Genomic DNA, 19,410 nt, shown 5'->3' with positions numbered 1-19,410 from the left:
ATTCAACGTCAATATCTTGATACGTTTATTATAAACCAACTGCTCAATATGTATTTTTTAAAACCATAAACATAATTAATACCAAACTTAGAATAAAAGTAACCTAAAATTAAAACTACCTACAAAACTAAAAATAATACCTAAAAAAACTATATATAACATAAAGTGGCTGATGAATATGTATACTTACCTATATTAGGCTAGATCACCCAGGTCCGAACCTTGTGGAAGGGTTCCCATAAGGCTGACTGCGTTCCCCCTTTGGATGGCTATGCCGCTCCGTTGGGCGAGGAACGAGCCAGCCCTAGGGTCCCCGGTGACCTCGAATATTTTTTTGGAAAGTTGCCGAACTACGTCTTGAAATATTTTCAACGGAGTTCTTATGATACAGAGAACTACAAAACTTTTGGAAACAATTGCGATGGAGTTCTTATGATACAGAGAACTACAAAACTTTTGGAAACAAATGCGATGGAGTTCTTATGATACAGAGAACTATAAAACTTTTGGAAACTTATCAAGTTATAAGTTTTCATTTGTGTTGCAAAGCCATTGTGGTGGTGATTGCCTGGTTGGTGTGATGTTGCTTATGCTCGCCACTTACTTGGCGCTTGCCGGCGCTTGGTCACTTTTATTCTGACATGTATTCGGTTTATAAAACAGAGAACTGAAAATCTCAGAACATGAGCGCAGAGACGTCTTTTGCTAACTGTATTTATAAGAGATGGGCAAGTAAACTATCTCACAGGAGAGATATTTGCCTACTGTCACGGTGCACACGATTGCTTATCCTACTTTACCAAATTTAAGTTTTATGTATTGTCGGTTAAAGTAGCAAACTTCGTAACTAACTCAATTTCAAAAATATTAAGGATTTATTACCTTAACCAACAATAGGTACCGACTAAGTTGTAAACCTCTTTACTCTTTCAGAAGTATGTTTGCTACATTAGTCAAAGATATATAATTTCTAGAGATAGAGAACTTTATTTTAGGTATAGGATACCAGGTAATCCAGGTATGTTAGATTTTGGAAAGGGCGTAACAATAATTATATAATATTTCACATTAGGAAGTGCACTTATTATCTTATAAGTACTTAAGTTATTTCTTATTTCTTAGCAATGTTGCCTACTAAAATTATAGTGATAGTTATTAACTTAAAAACAAATGTAAATGGTTACAAGTAGATGTTAAAATAAATCAGATTATACATGGATTTTTATTCACAATACCAATCCTAAGACATGCATATTGTTAAAAGCAGAGCAAATAAGTGAGGCCCCAAACTAGCGTCTGATTTATGAAAGACCAAACATAAATCCATAAATTTCTATCTTTATTAAAAGCAATATATATACACATATATTGTTATCGATTTTTCATCACACTTCTCGCCCATAAACGGAGTAAAGGATGACTCACGCTAGACCGGGCAGGAGCCGGGCCGGGTTAAAAAAACGAAGAAACGCTTGGTGAAAAGTACCTACCTAGCGCCCTTACGCTTCGCTTTGCTCGTCTTGGCAGGGGCACTTAATTTTGATAAAGATATGTTAGTTAAATCTGAATGGTTCAATTGCTGATCCAATATATTTTACGCAATTTTAAATTAGAATACATTGTAAATGTATTCAACATTGTACATTAAATTAGAAATGCATAATAATAATTAAAAAATAACGACGATCATTGTCCCGATAGTCGTTTCAGTGAACGGTTTAATAGCAAAGAGTCTCGACCAACATCTTGAGAGACTCTCGCTAGGTGGTTGGATCAAGGGACAGATGCAGAAGGCGGTGATCTTGGACACGGCGCGGATAGTCCGCCGGTTCCTCTCTCTGCAGCCCTGACCACCGGTAGCTTGGGCCTTGCCCCGCTGCTGGCGGCACCCTAGGTTAGGTTTTTTATAATGTGTTTATATGTATTTTTTATTGTTTTGTAAGTGTTTTTATATTTTACTTTTATATACATATTATAAAAACCTAGCCCAAGGAAAATGATGAATAAAGGAGATTAAAAAATAATAATAATGGAATAAAAAAACAGAATATAGTTACGTACGACGCGGGCCCGACTAGTTATTATATAACAATGTATACCTACATGGTGGACCTAATATGGGAAGGATGGGCAAAAATATTAATGAGATTTAAAAATACTATATGCCTATTATTCGGGAATAAAATCAAATTCGAAGTGAAATATAAGTGCTCTAAAGTAAAACGAAATAAAAAAATTGTTTATTGTTTGACGTAAAAATATGAAAGACAGACCTATTCGGCATACAGTCACGATTTAAAATTGTGTAAAATATATAGGATCAGCAACTTGATTGATTAAACTAACAGATCTTTACCAAAAAAAAGTGAAACTTATGAAGCGAGCTATCACAAATCTTCCATTTTGAAAAATCCCAAAAACTGGCTCGACAAAAAAAATTATCAAATAATAAAAAAAATATAAATAAACAGAATTCGGTTACAAAATTTCACGAGAATCGGTTAATAATTGCGACCTGTACAGGAGAACATCCGGACATACAAATTAAAATATCTTAATAACTCCAAAACCAGCGAAATACATTTTCTGAATTTATGGCCACTTAATATGTATGTAAACATGTCTCAAAAAGTATACACTCTTATGATACCGATACGACTATGTATTTAAGCGCGAGCTGTCACAACTTTTCCATTTTAGAAAAAATCCAAAAACCGGCACGACAAAAAAAATTATCGAAACAGAATTCGGTTACAAAATTTCACGAGAATCGGTTAAGAATTGCGACCTGTAGAGGAGAACATCCGGACATACAAAAGCAAAATGCCCGAGTCAAAACGTAGACCTTCGCTACGCTTCGGTCAATTATGTGGGCCGAAAGTACACGTATGGATGTGTATGTACTCGTAGTTGTGCACGCACACATATCGGGGGGCAATCAGAGATGGCGCTGTCAAATGAGTTTTCATAAAATGCTTCAAGAGGGCTCTCTTTAGGGCCCCCCCCCCCACATCTAGCGTCTTGCGAGCGTCGGCGTCTGTCGGCGTCCGGTCAGCGCTATGGAAAATGACGTCGCTGCGCAGTTGCGTCGAGCAGCGGCCATATAATTGTAGACGCCGACCCTCGAAAGGCGCCAGATGTGGGGGGGCCCTTACCAATATACTTCCTTTACTATTTGGTAACTAGTATAGGAGTTCCATACTACGGTAATTCTGGGGCGCTCCACGTGTTAGCAGTCAATTTTCATTAGACTTAATAATCCTAATACATGAATTCGTGAATGGACTCATACTTTTGATCACAGATAAGGTTCGTTTAATCCAAAGTACTCAATTTATTTTTCCTTTTAATACATGTGATGTATTATGATTATCGCCATAACATTACCCCCACGTTGTCGTGCCCCACTTATGCCTAAGTAATATTAAAAGTTTCAAAGAAATCACACGAATAAAAGGATCTTTCAGCAAAACTAACTTAAAATGAAAAGTGATGAAGTCGTCAAGGACAAAATGCAAATAAACAGGAGGATTCAAACTGAGTACCTGATGAACAATATACTTGATAAAGATTTCCAAGCTATGTTGTTTCCTCTAAGCTTTGTACAGTCTTGCCTTTTGATGCATAGGTTCAGCATCATTAACAATTTCATAACTCCTGACAACCAGGTGTCTTATTACATAAAGTCCATAATTGGCTGTATTATTCTCACGTCGAGTCACGTCTTTCGTTTTATGTTCTATAGAGAAGTTACTAAGAGTTTAAACACTGGTGTTGGTGTTGCTGTCATACATTATTTTGATTTGATATTTTATTTTGTAATTTCAATTGTTACCTATATCGTTAATTCATTCCAGAGTAGCTGTGTCGTTGAACTAATTGTCAAATTGCAGCATGTTCTTGATTTTATCAAAATTGACAAACAAAATTTTCTTCGCAAACATAAGATCCAAAACTGGCTTAGTGTAATGTTGGTTATTATTATCTGCGTTCTACAATGGTTTTTTGCTTGTATTAAATATGGTATCTATGATTTGCTAGTAAATTTTTATTATATAGTACCATTCATGATTTTTGATATGCAAGTGGTTTACGTTACGCGATTTGTTGTAATGATCAAAAATGAGTTGATCGCTTGGATTCATAAAATGGAAGAATGTAAGAACATCCATATCACACCTGAAAAAGAATTAGTTCATTCTGCAGTCTCGGACTGCGATATGTTCAACGCATATACTGGTATAATTAGTGCATTTTCTGTAAGCAACAAAGTATATCAATTTTCGGTAAGTTGAAGTCCTTATTCCTTCATTGAACAATAAGAGAATATACCTTTACATATATACTACACAAGCAAATAGAAAATGCAGCTAAAGAGCTTAATATACTCGTAATATCGGTTTACTAACGAATGGGCCAAAAACGTTTCCCAAAGTATCACATCCCAAACTATGTTTCCCAAATTATCATTTCCCAAAAAAATGTTTGGCAAAACAACTTATCGCAAATGTTCAGTTAGCAATAGTCTTTTTTGGCAAGTTATTGTTTAGCAAATAATTACTTGGACAAGTTTCATTTTACCAAATATTATTTAGTCAAATGTATCATTAAGCATAACTTACATGTCCCAAAATATTGCATGGCATACAATTTACATACCAACAGAGAGCTTAGGAGGCTGCAAAAAAGGTAACGTCAAAAAAAAATATTCTTACTGCCAAAAATATGTAGTAAACGATCACTAAAATTAAAACTCCATTTTAATGTAAAATGATAACTAGATTTGTTACATCTTGCTATTCTATTAAAGCAAATAACACCAAAGTAATCATTGTAACCCAAAAATAGTAAATAACCACCAATATTTAAACCACATTTTAGTTTAAAATGTCATGCAAATTTTTTACATCTCGTTATACTATTAAATTAATTAATCCACTTCGATGACCTTTTTCTGGTACATAGTATTTCGTTTCTGTAAGGATTGCAGTTCTAACCTAACCTAACCCACTTTTCTAATAGCATTTCGATTCTGTGAGGGTCACAGTTCTAACCTAACCTAACCCACTTTTCTGATAGCAGTTCCGTTTTGTGAGAATCGCAGTTCAAACCTAACCCAACCCACCCAAATTACGTAGAATTTAACGTACCGATATTAACATAACAAAAAGTACAAATTTAAATAGAGATGCCTATTTGTCAAATTTGCAAAGTGACAATTTTGACCAAACATCTTTTTGGAATATAATATTAGACAATAAAAAACGTTTGCTAAATAAGTTTTTGTCCTAATAACATTTGACAAAGTAAAATCATGCCAAATGATAATTTGACCAAATAAATTATATGCGAAGTGTGACTTTGCTAAAGGTTCCTTTGGGAAATGAAACTATTGCGATAAGTTTGTTGGGAAGTTGAAATTTGGCGAAATGTATTTGGCCCAAACGAAAGTACACCCGTAATATCTTCTATCGAAAATGTTTTGGGTCGTGTTATGTTAAAACTCCTAAAAGAATTTGATTTTGCAAAAAAGGATTTCAGATTTAGCTACGTAAAAGCCTGTATCAAATGAATTTCAGAACCATGTAACGGGTAACGGACTCCTAGCCCAGTTGGTTGTGACCCTGCCTACGAAGCAGGAGGTTCCGGGTTCATATCCTAAAAAGGGCATTTATTTGCGTAGTCATCACAAATATTTGTTCCTGAGTCCATAGAAAACACCCATAGAGTTTTCTATTTCATTTAAGTATTAAGGAGATAATCTTATTTTATAACAATATTAAACCAAAATAAAAACACTTAAATTAAAAACTTATAAATAAATATTGCCATTGTACTTGCCCAGAAGTCTGGCCGCATTGCCCCTCTCGATGGCAATGCTGATCCGCTGGAAAAATTTTAGCCAACCTCCTGGTCACCAGAAGCCTCTATGAGGCGCTTTGACAGCTCTTTTTTAATAATTAATAAGTATTTATCTATATCTATTTATTAAATACTGAATGTGGCTTGTAACACGAGCAATTAATTTAAGCATGGGTCCCCTAAGTTTTTAAACTTCCTAATTTTCATACAAATTAAATATTATCTTCAATGCGAGATTCATTTTACATTCTCAATAATCATGATCATTGTCTTAGATTACAGTTTTTGGGTTCCAAACATTTATGCATATTTTGATGAATTTGCAATATATGATCGAACTTGAGAAAACGAGTACTGGAGATACAGTAGTAAGTGATTTTAATATTTAAATTAAAGTTAGTATTGTAAGTCGAAGTAAGTCTAAGATTCGTTTTCATTTTTACAGTTTCAATCAACGGGTCTAAGAAGTTTCATCATAATTACCAATTTCAAGAACATTATGGTAATGGTAACGTTATGCATTGCATGTGAAAATTTCTATAGAGCTACAAATCTTGCTGAAAGTTGCTGTGCTCAGAATTTAAGTAACGCTATACCTAAAGGTCAGTCCAAAGTACCTACCTAGTAAACTAGGTATAAACAAATAGTTTTAAATTGTCTTTATTAACCTAAAAGCGAAGTTTCCGTTAAGTATTTTATTCTTCGGTAATGAACGTAATTGCAAATTTTATTTGTAAACACAAGAAGGTGAAATATTCGAAAACCAATTACCTACGTTTTCCGTCTGCTTGCATTTTCCAGGCATGCGGCAGACTTGCAAGAACGTGTTGCGTTTGAACCGCGCGTCGCTGCGCAAGATGTCGGCGTTCGGCGTGTTCTAACTCGACGCAACGTTCCCGTTGCGGCTTTTCAGCATAATCGTGACCTATGTTGTCGTGCTACTGCAGTTCGCCTTTTTAACGTAGATTTTACCTTACTACTTGAAACATTTTAATTTTACGTCTTGAAACATTTTCAACGGAGTTCTTATGATACAGAGAACTACAAAACTTTTGGAAACAATTACAATGGATTTATTATGATACAGAGAACTAGAAAACTTTTGGAAACAATTGCGACGGAGTTCTTATGATACAGAAAACTACAAAACTTTTGGAAACATCAAATTTTAAGTTTTGATTTGTGCTGCAAAAGCCATTGTGGTGGTTGCCTTGTTGGTCTGATGTTGCTTATGTTCGCCACTTACTTTATAAAACAGAGAAAACTGCAAAATATATTATGCCTAGGACTGTAGGTTCAGAACATGAGTGCAGCGTCGTCTTTATCTAAATGTATTTATTAGTTTATTAGAGTTGCTGCCGTATTCGAACTTCAAGATATTCACAAGAGACGACACGTGCTAGATCCATTCTAGATACGTTATAGTTTAGATGTCAACTAGTTTTCTTTTGCAGCGCAATTCGGGCAACCAATATGTCACTTTTACGTTAGATAGAATAAGATATCTATTAGATGTGAATCGGATCTCTAAGTCATATCCTGTGGAAATCGTTCAAGGGTATCTCCAGAATCGCGCAAATGTCAAATTTGACAGGTTAGAACTTAAACATATCGTTATCGTGTCTTGGTGATGTCTAAAAGATGTCTAATAAATGTCTATTTAAAAATCCGAATCGGGCCCATGGGCAAGTAAACTATCTCACAGGGAAGATACCTATTTGCCTACTATCAAGGTGTACGGAGCAGACGATTGCATAAAATTTAAATTTGTTAAAGTAGGCTTTAACAAATTTAAATTTTAAGTATCGTCGGCTAAAGTCGAAAACTTCGTATCTAACTCAAGTTACAGATTATATAATAGTTCTTACGAACAGATACTTATCTCTCAAACAAAATGCAAATACCTACCGTTTTGATACCTACACAAAAATACAATGGAGTGACCTTCAACGCGCCGCTCCCCGCACCGCGCGCGCCGGCACAACGCTAGGGTTGCTGACGCTTAGAAATGATAAATAAATACCTACATAAACAGCGGAGTGAAATAAAAGGAAAGCTAAATCTTAAATTATACCTAATATTCCAGTTATGCGTTAGTGTTTGCGAAATAGTCATTTTAAAAGGTCATATGTCTCTGCAGTAACCGCAGTGTTTACGCCGTTTTATAAACCGCGCAATAATCCCAGCAAGAATTAGTTTTAAACTTCGTGTAATTTAAAACCAGATAGAGATTAATGTTACACAATAAAGAAAAATAATAGAAACCCCATGAATACAGGTAATTAATTATAAGTTAACCAAAGCAAAAATGAGTAGGCACTTTCCGGTGTAAAGTTAACTTACTGTCGTTAAAATATTCATATACCAAAATAAATTTTAAATTTGCTACCTATTTCAAATAGATAGATATCTAAAATTATATATTTGTCATACATAATAAACATTACATGTTCAATTAAAGAAATTCAATAGTAGGTATTCAGTAAAAATTTGAATAGACAAAAAAAAAAGTAGGTAGGTACCTAGCTACTACGTAGCTTGTAGCTATCGTAAAAATTTACAGTGCGGCGCGCGGTGACGTGCGTACGTGAGCGCGTGTGCCAGCCCACTGACTTGCTTTTCTACCGTGAACGGGAGCAGATTCGTAGGCATAAATCCGAGCTCGCGCGGAGAGTTCCATAGGCCTGCTCAAGTTCAAAAATTAAGGATTTGTTACCTTTAGCCTACTATTTAAGTTGTAAACCTCTTTACTCTTTTGGAAGTATGTTTGCTACATTAGCCAAAGATAATATATTATACTAGCTGTTGCCCGCGACTTCGTCCGCGTGGAATCTTATCTTCAACATTTTACATATTTAGTACCTATAATTTTCATATCCAAGCAATGTTGAAATTACTTTTATTTTTTTGCAAGTTGTATGAAGTTTTACATAGAGTGTTATATAAATTTTCAACCCCCTTTTAACCCTTTAAAGGAATGAATTAATTTTTGAAATCCCTGAAATTACTCTTCTCGCATTCTCTTGCATTCTTCTTGTATTCTAATAATATGCCCTTATACAAAGGAATCAAGTTCCGCACTCACAAAATATTTGATCTCCATACAAACTTTCAACCCCTTTTTCACCACCTTAGGGGGTAAATTTTCAAAAACGCTAAAATTAGTTTCCTTATATTTTAATTTAATACCTTTCTGCAAAGTTTCAAGTTCCTAGCTTAAAACAAAATTTGCACCCCAAGACGAACTTTCATCCCCTTTTAAACCTCCGGAGGGGTAGAATTTCCAAAAACGTTGCAATAACTTTTTTTGTAATCGGCTATTATGCCTTTCTAAGAAGTTTCAAAGCATTTGTAGTGGATTCAAACTTTCAACCCCTTTTTAACCCTGTTAGGGGATTAATTTTACAAAATGCTGAAATTACTTTTCCTCTCTTTTAATAATATCCCCAAATACAAAGATTCAAGTCCCGCGTTCGAAAAAATTGTTGATATCCATACAAACTTTCAACCCCTTTTTCACCACCTTAGGGGATGAATTTTAAAAAACGCTGAAATTTGTTTTCTTGTATTTGAATTTAACACCTTTTTGCAAAGTTTCAAGTTCCTAGCTTAAAATAAAATTTGCACCTTAAAATAAAATTTGCTTTTAAACCCCCTTAAGGGTTGAATTTCCAAAAACGTTGCAATTTTTTTTTTTGTAATCAGCTATTACGCCTTTCTAAGAAGTTTCAAAGCATTTGTAGTGGATTCAAACTTTCAACCCCTTTTTAACACTGTTAGGGGATGAATTTTACAAAACGATGAAATTACTTTTCCTGTCTTTTAATAATATCCTCAAATACAAAGATTCAAGTCCCGCGTTCGAAAAAATTTTTGATATACATACAAACTTTCAACCCATTTTTTCACCATCTTAGGGGATGAATTTGCAAAAACGCGGAAATTAGTTTTTTTTATATTTTAATAGTTTATCTTTTTACGAAGTTTCAAATTCCTAGCTCTAAATAAAACTTGAACCCAATACAAACTTTCTTCCCCTTTTTATTTATTTATTTAACCCCCTTAGGGGTTGAATTTCTCAAAATCGCTTCTTATCTTTTTTACACTTTTTAAATGTAATCTAGTGTGCAAATTTCAACTTTCTATCTTTTGTAGTTTCGGCTCTGCGTTGATGAATCAGACAGTCAGGACACTTGCATTTATATATATAGATTTAGAGATAGCGAACTTAGGTATGTTAGATTTTGGAAAGGGAGGGGCGTAACAATGTATAATAGTTCACATTACGAAGTTTACTTATCATCTTATAAGTACTTAAGTTATGTCTATTTAATTAGCTATCAAAAAGGCTAATCGACTTCGCCGAAGAGCTGGCAGCTTTCTCGCTCAACGTATCAGCATCGCAATACAACTGGGAAATGCTGCCAGCGTCTTCGGCACCATGCCGAAGGGGCTCAATTTCTTAGATGTATTTTAATTTTATTTAGTATTCGTTTTTAGTTGTATTTTATAGATAAGTTAGTTTACTTTTCTTTTTAATGTATTTACCTGAAACTGAAAATAAACAAGTTATTTCTTATTTATTATCACTTTTACATACTAAACTTATAGTACTACATACTATTAAATTTAAAAATGGGTGTAAATTGTTCCGAGTAGATGTTTAAATAAATCAGATTATACAGGTTACTATTTTCATTCACAATACCAATCCTAAAACGAGCATATTGTTAAAAGCAGAGCAAATAAGAGAGGCCCCACACTAGCGTCTGATTTATAAAGGACCAAACATAAATCCATAAAATTCTATCTTTGTTAAACGCAATAACTATAGAGTATAGAGATATATTGTTATCGATTTTTTTATCATATATCTCGCCCATAAACGGTATAAAGGATGACTCACGCTAGACCGGGCAGGAGCCTGGCCGGGTTAAAAAAAACGACGAAGCGCATGGAGAAAAGGTAGGTAATGTCCTTGCGCTTCGCTTTGCTTGTCTTGGCTTGGCAGATATCGGACGCCTCAGTACGGGCACGGTGCAGTCACCATTTATTGGAATTATTGGTAACAGATAGGGTTTGCACGACGGATCCGAAATGTATGGGAAGATCCGCGGATCCGGATCCAGATCCGGATAATTTCATACATATCGGATCTGGATTGCAAACCCTAGTAACAGATTGAGCGGGACAAATATTAGCAAAAATATTCCTAGGGAGATGTTTTTTTTTAATATAATTATGTTCTTATGTTGAATGAAGGAGAACAAACATTTTAATTAACTTTATAAGTTTTACTTTAATTTTAATAAAGATTTGTAAGTTAAATCTGAATCATTCAGTTGCTGATCCAATATATTTTACACAATTTTATTTTAAATCGTGCCTGTATGCCGAATAGACTAGCCTTTCATGTTTTTACGTCAAACAATAAACAAAGTTTCGTTTTAAATCAATAATTTTATTATTTTAAGCACTTATTTCAACTCTAATTTGAATTATTTTTGCGATTAATATACAGATACAGTATTTCTTACTCATTAATATTTTTGCCCATCCTTCCCATATTGTACCATGTATATAATAATTATACGGTTTAGACTCACTTGTTTTTAGTCCTCGCGGGACATGTTTCGGAGAGCGTAGGTCTCCTTTCTCACGCACTAACAGAACTAACTTATTATTTAATCTTATTACATATGTCTCACAATAGTTTTAATTCCGGTATACATTATCATTTATTATTAACGGTCTATATTCATTAGGCTAATCAAATTAAAAAGAAGCACATCATTTTAATGATTGATTAGGCTACTTGAGTTCTATTTATTATAACGACATACATTTTCTTTTAATATGGTTAACGCCGTAATATCACTTTGCCGTGTCCCAGTATTTCATCAACGAAATTCCACGTAGAACAGAATATTTTGACTGAATTGAAAAGTGATCTTGTATTCAAGAACAAAATGAAAATAAACAAGAGGATCCATACTGAGTGCTTGCTCAACAATATAGTTGACCAACATTTCCAAGCTATGATGTTTCCGTTGAACCTTGTTCAGTCTTGCTTTTTAATGCCTAGGTTCAGCATCATTAACAATTTCATCACTCCTGACAACCACGTGTCCTTTTATATACAGTCCATAATCGGTTGTACTGTTCTTACATTTAGCCACGTCTTTCGTTTTTTATATTATTACAATGATTCTGGCACTGGTATTGTTAGTTTTTTGCTTTGTTTCGATTTAATATTTTATTTTTTAATGTCAATTATTACATATATTGTCAATTCCTTCCATAGAAACTTTGTCGTTGAACTTATCATCACATTGCAACATGTGCTTGACTTTTTAAAAATTGACAAACAAGAATTTATCTTTAAGCACAAGATCCAAAATTGGCTCTCTGTATTGTTGGTTGTTAGTATGTACATTTTTCTTTGGCTAGTGGTTGGTGTTCTTGGTTTTGATATTCTTAATTTGCTGGCGAATTTTATTATGATCATACCACCGATGATTCTTGATATGCAAGTAGTTCACGTTACGCGATCTGTTGTGATGATCAAAGATGAGTTGATTGCTTGGATTCATAAAATGGAAAAATTTAAGAACATACATATCACACCTGAAGAAGAAGTATTATATTCTGCAGTCCCGGAATATGATATGTTCAGTACATATACTGATATAATTAAAGCATTTCGTTTAAGCAACAAAGTGTATGAGTTTTCGGTAAGTTGAAGTCCTTATGTTATGATTGAACGGACAAGAGAATTAACATTGCAACTGAAGAGCACACGGTTTACATATTTCTTGTACTGAAGATGTTTGGTGTATATTATTTTAATATTCTTTTAAAGGAATTAGCCTATATTAAATGAAGTTCCAGGTACCAGAAATAAAAAAAAATATCCTAGCATTAACTATTTCATATCCACAGACATTTGAATATTGTTTTAGATTACAGTCTTTGGGTTCCAAACATTTATACATATTTTAATGAATTTGCAATATATGCTCGAATTTGGGAAACCGAGTACTGGAGAAACAACAGTAAGTGTTAGAAATAAATACGCATGGTCCTAAAATATTCAAATTTATATTATAAGTAAAATAAAAGTTTAGTTTAAGATTCGTTTTTATTTTACAGATACAAACAATGTTTCTTGGAATGTTCGTCGTTATTTTGAATTTGAAGAACTTTCTGTTATTGGTAACTTTAAGCATTGCCTGTGAAAATTTCTATACAACTATAAATCTTGCTGAAAGTTGCTGTGCTCAGATATTAAGTAATGCTATATCTACAGGTCAGTCCCGAGTGTTTAACGAAAATATGATAGTTTTATATCATCTTTTTATAAAGATTTTTGCTTAAGCTAACATTCCGTTACTTTAATCTACAGGAATGTACGCATTTGCAATTTTTATTTGTAAATACAAGAAGGTGAAATGTTAGAAAAACAATTCTTCTTGAATTTTTTAGGCATGCGCAAGACTTGCAAGAACGTGTTGCGTTTGAACCTCGCGTCGCTGCGCAAGATGTCGGCGTTCGGCGTGTTCGAATTCGACGCAACGTTCCCCCTGCGGCTGTTCAGCGTAATCGTGGTCCACACCGTCGTACTACTGCAGTTTGCCTTTTTAACGTAGAATTGTACCCTAGTACTACTTTGTGTTAAAACTCTTTTAAGGGAATTCTTAAGATTCAGAGAAATGCTCGGTATTTTACCTGGCACTGGCACAGTAGGTACCAATTTTTTTTAATACCAGTATCAAACCACTGTCATGTCCTACTATTTAAACTGAAAGTGATAATTATTTAATGTACTTACTTATAAACTTAATATATTTGACTTGATATTTGAACGTAAGTACCTACCTACATTATTCCAAAAATAAAACAGATTATCACTCGTGATTATTTTTATTGACAAGACCAATAAAACCATACAATAAAATGATTATGTTTGGTGATAGTTATAAAAAAATGAGTGAAAATCGTGTTAGTTTAAATCAATATAAAACCACCAACAATACATACTAGTAGTTAAATAAATGAATATTAGATACATATCTAACTATATATAGTAAGTACCTACATTGCACAATTTGCACAGCTGTTTGGTAAGCTAGTAACAAAATTAAATAAAATTTATAATATGCTCTAAAATAATTTAAGCAAATTATAACTATTATAAGGTAACATGAAATTAAAAAAGACATTTAATTACTTAAATTCTTTAAAAAATCTAACATTCATTTATTTTAGGTATCATCAAAAAACTCTTGCAGCTTCTATGACATTTTTTTTAAATACTTGATGATAATAATGGTACGTGGCGTATCTTAGATAAATTGCTGCAACGGCTAATGCTTCCATGTCCATCTTGGAAACCGGTTAGATCACAACTGAATGTCGCCATCGTGTAGATGCGTTCCATCCAACCAACACAAGGTCATCTCGCTGGCACAGCGCTCGGCCATCGTGTAGAGGAGCCATTAAAGATGACGGGTAGCGTCCATCTTTGTACCCTGCCCGACTAGAAGCACACTTCTTATTGCCTCCCGGACTCGAAATGCTTAAAATGAGTCAAGGAATATATGTGATGAAGCACATCTTAATAAAAAAAAATTGGGTCAACTTCATAACTGCCTCCAGCTTCAGTATTCCCGCCGCGCCGCCGCCGTGCCGCGCGGCGTGGGCGCTGCGCCTTATCAAAAATCGATTTAACTCGACTAAATATTTCGAGGTATCGTAATTGTCCTATTTCTTCTCGGAATCTTCTTAAAACTAACCTCACCCGTTTCGTACTAAAGTCTTATTCATCTTCCTATACACTAGTTTGTCTAGCTTGTTCTAGAGAATCTAGGAGAAAGTGTCTTACTGTATCTTTACCTATACTTTTATTATGATACTTCATTGTACTCTATTGTATGAATAATCCTTTAAGAAAAACCTAAAATTATTATCTTTATTAAACTATACATATATTATGGTAGTAGACAACCTACTTTCATCATTAATTTATTAACCCGTGGAGCGCCCTACTGTCACACATGTGATGGTAACTAGCAAGGGGGGGCCGGGGGAGTCAGTAAAGATGCAGGCGACTTCTATATCTTGCTCCCGACAACATACGTTGACTTCCGATTACACAAACTACGTCAGTATAAAATTTATATAATTTTAGTGGCATTCATATTTAAATTATTTAAGTACGAATATTTATAATTTTCAATTACTTACGCTATTAACAAAATTAAAGCAATATACATATTTACTTTAATATTCTGTTTTTATATTCCATTATTAATAACATTAACCTTTTCCACATAGGTAATGTTTAGGTCTACTTGGGCAGTTTACTAGTACATTTTTTGTCTGACTTCTTGTAAACAATTAAAGTTATTTGTTACAAGAAACCAAATAAAAAAATGGACTTGTAAACCGACCAAGTAGGCCTAATATTATGTGGGACAAAAGTACACGTATGTTTCGGTGGCAATCAGAGCTCTCTTTACCTGTAAGTAGTATGGCAGTTCCATAATACGGTAATTCTGGGGCACTCCACGGGTTAACAGTCAATTTTCATTAGACTTAATAGTCCTAATACATGAATTCGTGAAAATGACTCATACTTTTGATTACAAATAACTGACTGCACACATCGGTAACTAGTGGCATTTAGGTAGCACTTAAAAGATTAGTGATGGGAGACGTTCTCTAAAAGAGTCTATTGGAGGTCGTATTTTAAATTGAAAAGTCACTTTCATTACTGAGACTGCACCACAAAGGTAAACTTGTTTATCAAAAGCTATCAATCAACAAAAAATATCAATATATAACTTATTACAAAATAAAGAAGTTGAAATCAAAGAGAATATCAATAAAAATACGCTACAACTTTACAATAAACTGCTTTTTTTACCCATTACGTCAGTGGAGGTTGAAAGATCGTTTTCTTACACAAAGTGGATTTTTTCAAGTAGAAGACGTAGGCTGACTTGTGAAAATTTAGAACAAATATTATTTTTTTATCACGAATGTCATATATTAAATGATTAAAATTCCTTTTTTTAGTGGTTTCTTTTTCTCGACTCGTATAGGAAAAACATTGTCACATCACTAGTCTGTTAGAAACTATCAAGTGCTACCTAAGTGCCACGAGTTACCGATGTGTACAGTGAGATAAGGCTGGTTGAGTCCAATGTACTTAATTTATTTTTCCTTTTAATATTATGATTATCGCCATAACATTACCGCGCCGTGCCCCACTCCTTCCTAAGTAATATTAAAAGTTTCAAAGAAATTACACGAATAACAGGATTTTTCAGCAAAACTTAAAATGAAAAGTGATGAAGTCGTCAAGTACAAAATTCAAATAAACAGGAGGATTCAAACTGAGTACCTGATGAACAATATACTTGATAAAGATTTCCAAGCTATGTTGTTTCCTCTAAGCTTTGTACATACTTGCTTTTTAATGCCTAGTTTCAGCATCATTAACAATTTCATCACTCCTGTCCTTGTCCTTTCATATACGTTCCATAATCGGTTGTACCGTTCTTACATTGAGCCACGTCTTTCGTTTTTTATTAATATACAATTACGATGGTTCTGTCAGTTTTTTGCTTTGTTTCGATTTAATATTTTATTCTTTAATGTCAATCATTACATATATTGTCAATTCGTTCCGGAGAAACTTTGTCGTTGAACTTATCATCATATTGCAACATGTGCTTGACTTTTTAATAACTGATAAACAAGAATTTCTCTATAAACACAAGATCCACAATTGGCTCTGTGTATTGTTGGTTGTTAGTATGTACGGTTTTCTTTGGCTTTTGGGTTGTGCTCATGGTTTGGATATTCTTAGTTTGCTGGTGAATTTTATTGTGGTCGTACCACCGATAGTTTTTGATATGCAAGTACTTCACCTTACGCGATCTGTTGTAATGATCAAAGATGAGTTGATTGCTTGGATTCATAAAATGGAAGAATATAAAAATATACATCTCACACCTGAAGAAGAAGTATTACGTTGTGCAGTCTCAGAATACATATACTGATATAATTAAAGCATTTCGTTTAAGCAACAAAGTGTATGAGTTTTCGGTAAGTTGAAGTCCTAATGCCATCATTTAACGGACTTTCTGTCCGTTACGGGCAAGAGAATTAACAATGCAACTGAAGAGGATACGATTTATATATTTCTTGTATCGAAGATGTTTGATGTACCTCTATTAAGTTAATATTCTTAAAGGAATTTGATTTTGCAATAAAGTATTTCCATTTTTCATACGTTCATCATCATCATCATCTCAGCCATAAGACGTCCACTCCTGAACATAGGCCTCCCCCTTGGACCTCCATACGTACTTAGGGGTTATCCATTAATTACGTCACACGAATTTCTAGGTTTTTTGACCCCTCCCCCCCTCCTTGTCACACTTGGTCACATTTGGCAAACCCCTCCCCCCTAGTTTGACGTCACATTTTTTCTACGAAATCGCCAAATCGAATTAAGTAAGTACCTAAGTATCATTAATATTTTATCAAAATATTTTTGACAATATAAATATTAGTAATTTTATAACCCAAAACTGCTTAGGAAAGAAAATTAAACGAATAAAAACGATTATCGTTTTAAAAACTTGTTATTTAAATGTACAGCGAATAAAATAATTTAAATAAATTTTCGGTTACTGATGAAGTTAAAGTGACGTCACAAAGTTTGTGTCTCCCCCCTCCCCCATGTCACAATATGTCACATTTTCTTGACGCCCCTCCCTCCCCCTAAACGTGTGATGTAATTAATGGATGACCCCTTACCGGTTGGAAGCCACCCACATCCAGCGTCTTCCGGCGGCGTTAACAAGGTCGTCTGTCCATCTTGTGGGTGGACGTCCTACGCTGCGCTTGCTAGTCCGTGGTCTCCACCATACGTTAGCTTGTATTAAATGAAGTTCCTGGTACCAGACCGAAAAAAACAATATCATAGGCTTAACTATTTCACATTCTCAGATGTATGAACATTGTTTTAGATTACAGCCTTTGGGTTACAAACATTTATGCATATTTTAATGAATTTGCAATATCTGCTCGAATATGAGAGACCGCGTGCTGGAGAAACAATAGTAAGTGTTCGAAATAATACGCATGGGCGTACAATACTCGAACTTGTATTATAAGTTGAATAAAGTTTTAGTCTAAGATTCGTTTTCATTTTACAGGTTCAAACAATGTATTTTGCAATGTTCGTCGTGATTTTGAATACCAAGAATTTTCTGTTATTGCTAACTTTGAGCATTGCCTGTGAAAATTTCTATACAAATATAAATCTTGCTGAAAGTTGCTGTGCTCAGATAATAAGTAATGCTGCTATATCTACAGGTCAGTCCCTAGTCATAAACGAAAATATGATAGATTTAAATCATCTTTTTATAAAGATTTTTGCTTAAGCTAACTTTCCGTTACTTTATTCTACAGGAATGTACTCAATTGCAATTTTTATTTGTAAATACATGAAGGTGAAATGTTAGAAAAACCTACCTAAGGACTGTATCGTTTATTATAAATACAACTTTACTTAGCCGTTTTTTCTGGTATTATATTTTTATTAAAAAATTACACATATAGTTTAATTAGTGCTTTAATAATAAGTAACATTTCGTCCTGGGAGATCACGTAAAGCATATGGTTTGGACAATATTTACCCAATCCTCCCGAGTAACTACAACGATTTTGGACAAATACTACAAGAAAATGTACGGTTTGCGAACAAGACGAGATATTACACAAAAAAAATCGTACTATGTAAACAGCAATTACATATGATTCGTAAAGCGAAACATCTGGGCATAGTCTAATCATTTCTTTTAGTTGGAAAAAAAGTTTTGGATCTGTGCTTGGTGGCCTTTTAGAGAATATGGCATGTTACTTACGACAACCCCGACTTTGGTATACAATATCCCATCAAAAACATAAATGTAAAAAAGGAGAGCCAAGTTCAATACAAAAATTATGCTTGGCTGTGGGGTTCGCCGCAAAAAGAATGGAGATTTAAATGAGTGCCAAGTTCTATGCAAAATCCAAATATGTATTTATAGGAACAAAATAACATTATAAACAAGTATTAAACTCTATTTCTTTGCTTTATTGGATACCTATAACAATTGCTGTTATTTAAAAAAAATGCGAGATCTTAAAGCAGGTTAGATTTGACTTGGCCAGTTTTCATTACATCAGTCATTTTATAAAGTTATTCAATATATATATTTTGTAATTCTTATAAAAAGTGGCCAAGCCAAATCTAACCTACTTTAAGATCTCACATTTTTTTTAAATAACAGCAATTGTTATAGGTATCCAATAAAGCAAAGAAATAGAGTTTAATACTTGTTTATAATGTTATTTTGTTCCTATAAATACATATTTGGATTTTGCATAGAACTTGGCACTCATTTAAATCTCCATTCTTTTTGCGGCGAACCCCACAGCCAAGCATAATTTTTGTATTGAACTTGGCTCTCCTTTTTTACATTTATG

General features: G+C 33.8%; 1 protein-coding gene and 1 pseudogene across 1 annotated transcript; both read left to right on the top strand.

Moving 5' to 3' along the window:
* Positions 1-3,500: 3,500 nt before the first annotated feature.
* LOC134674139 (uncharacterized) lies at positions 3,501-6,827 on the top strand (annotated as a pseudogene).
* Positions 6,828-11,831: 5,004 nt separating this feature from the next.
* Positions 11,832-13,511, top strand: LOC134674138 (uncharacterized). Its single transcript, XM_063532195.1, has 3 exons — positions 11,832-12,023; positions 13,015-13,171; positions 13,348-13,511. The coding sequence occupies exons 1-3, from the start codon at positions 11,832-11,834 to the stop codon at positions 13,509-13,511; spliced, it is 513 nt and encodes a 170-aa protein (XP_063388265.1).
* The last annotated feature ends 5,899 nt before the right edge of the window (positions 13,512-19,410 follow it).

Source organism: Cydia fagiglandana, chromosome 19 (genome assembly GCF_963556715.1).
Source record: "Cydia fagiglandana chromosome 19, ilCydFagi1.1, whole genome shotgun sequence".
NCBI lineage: Eukaryota > Metazoa > Arthropoda > Insecta > Lepidoptera > Tortricidae > Cydia > Cydia fagiglandana.
This window is presented reverse-complemented; position numbering and strand designations above follow the sequence as displayed.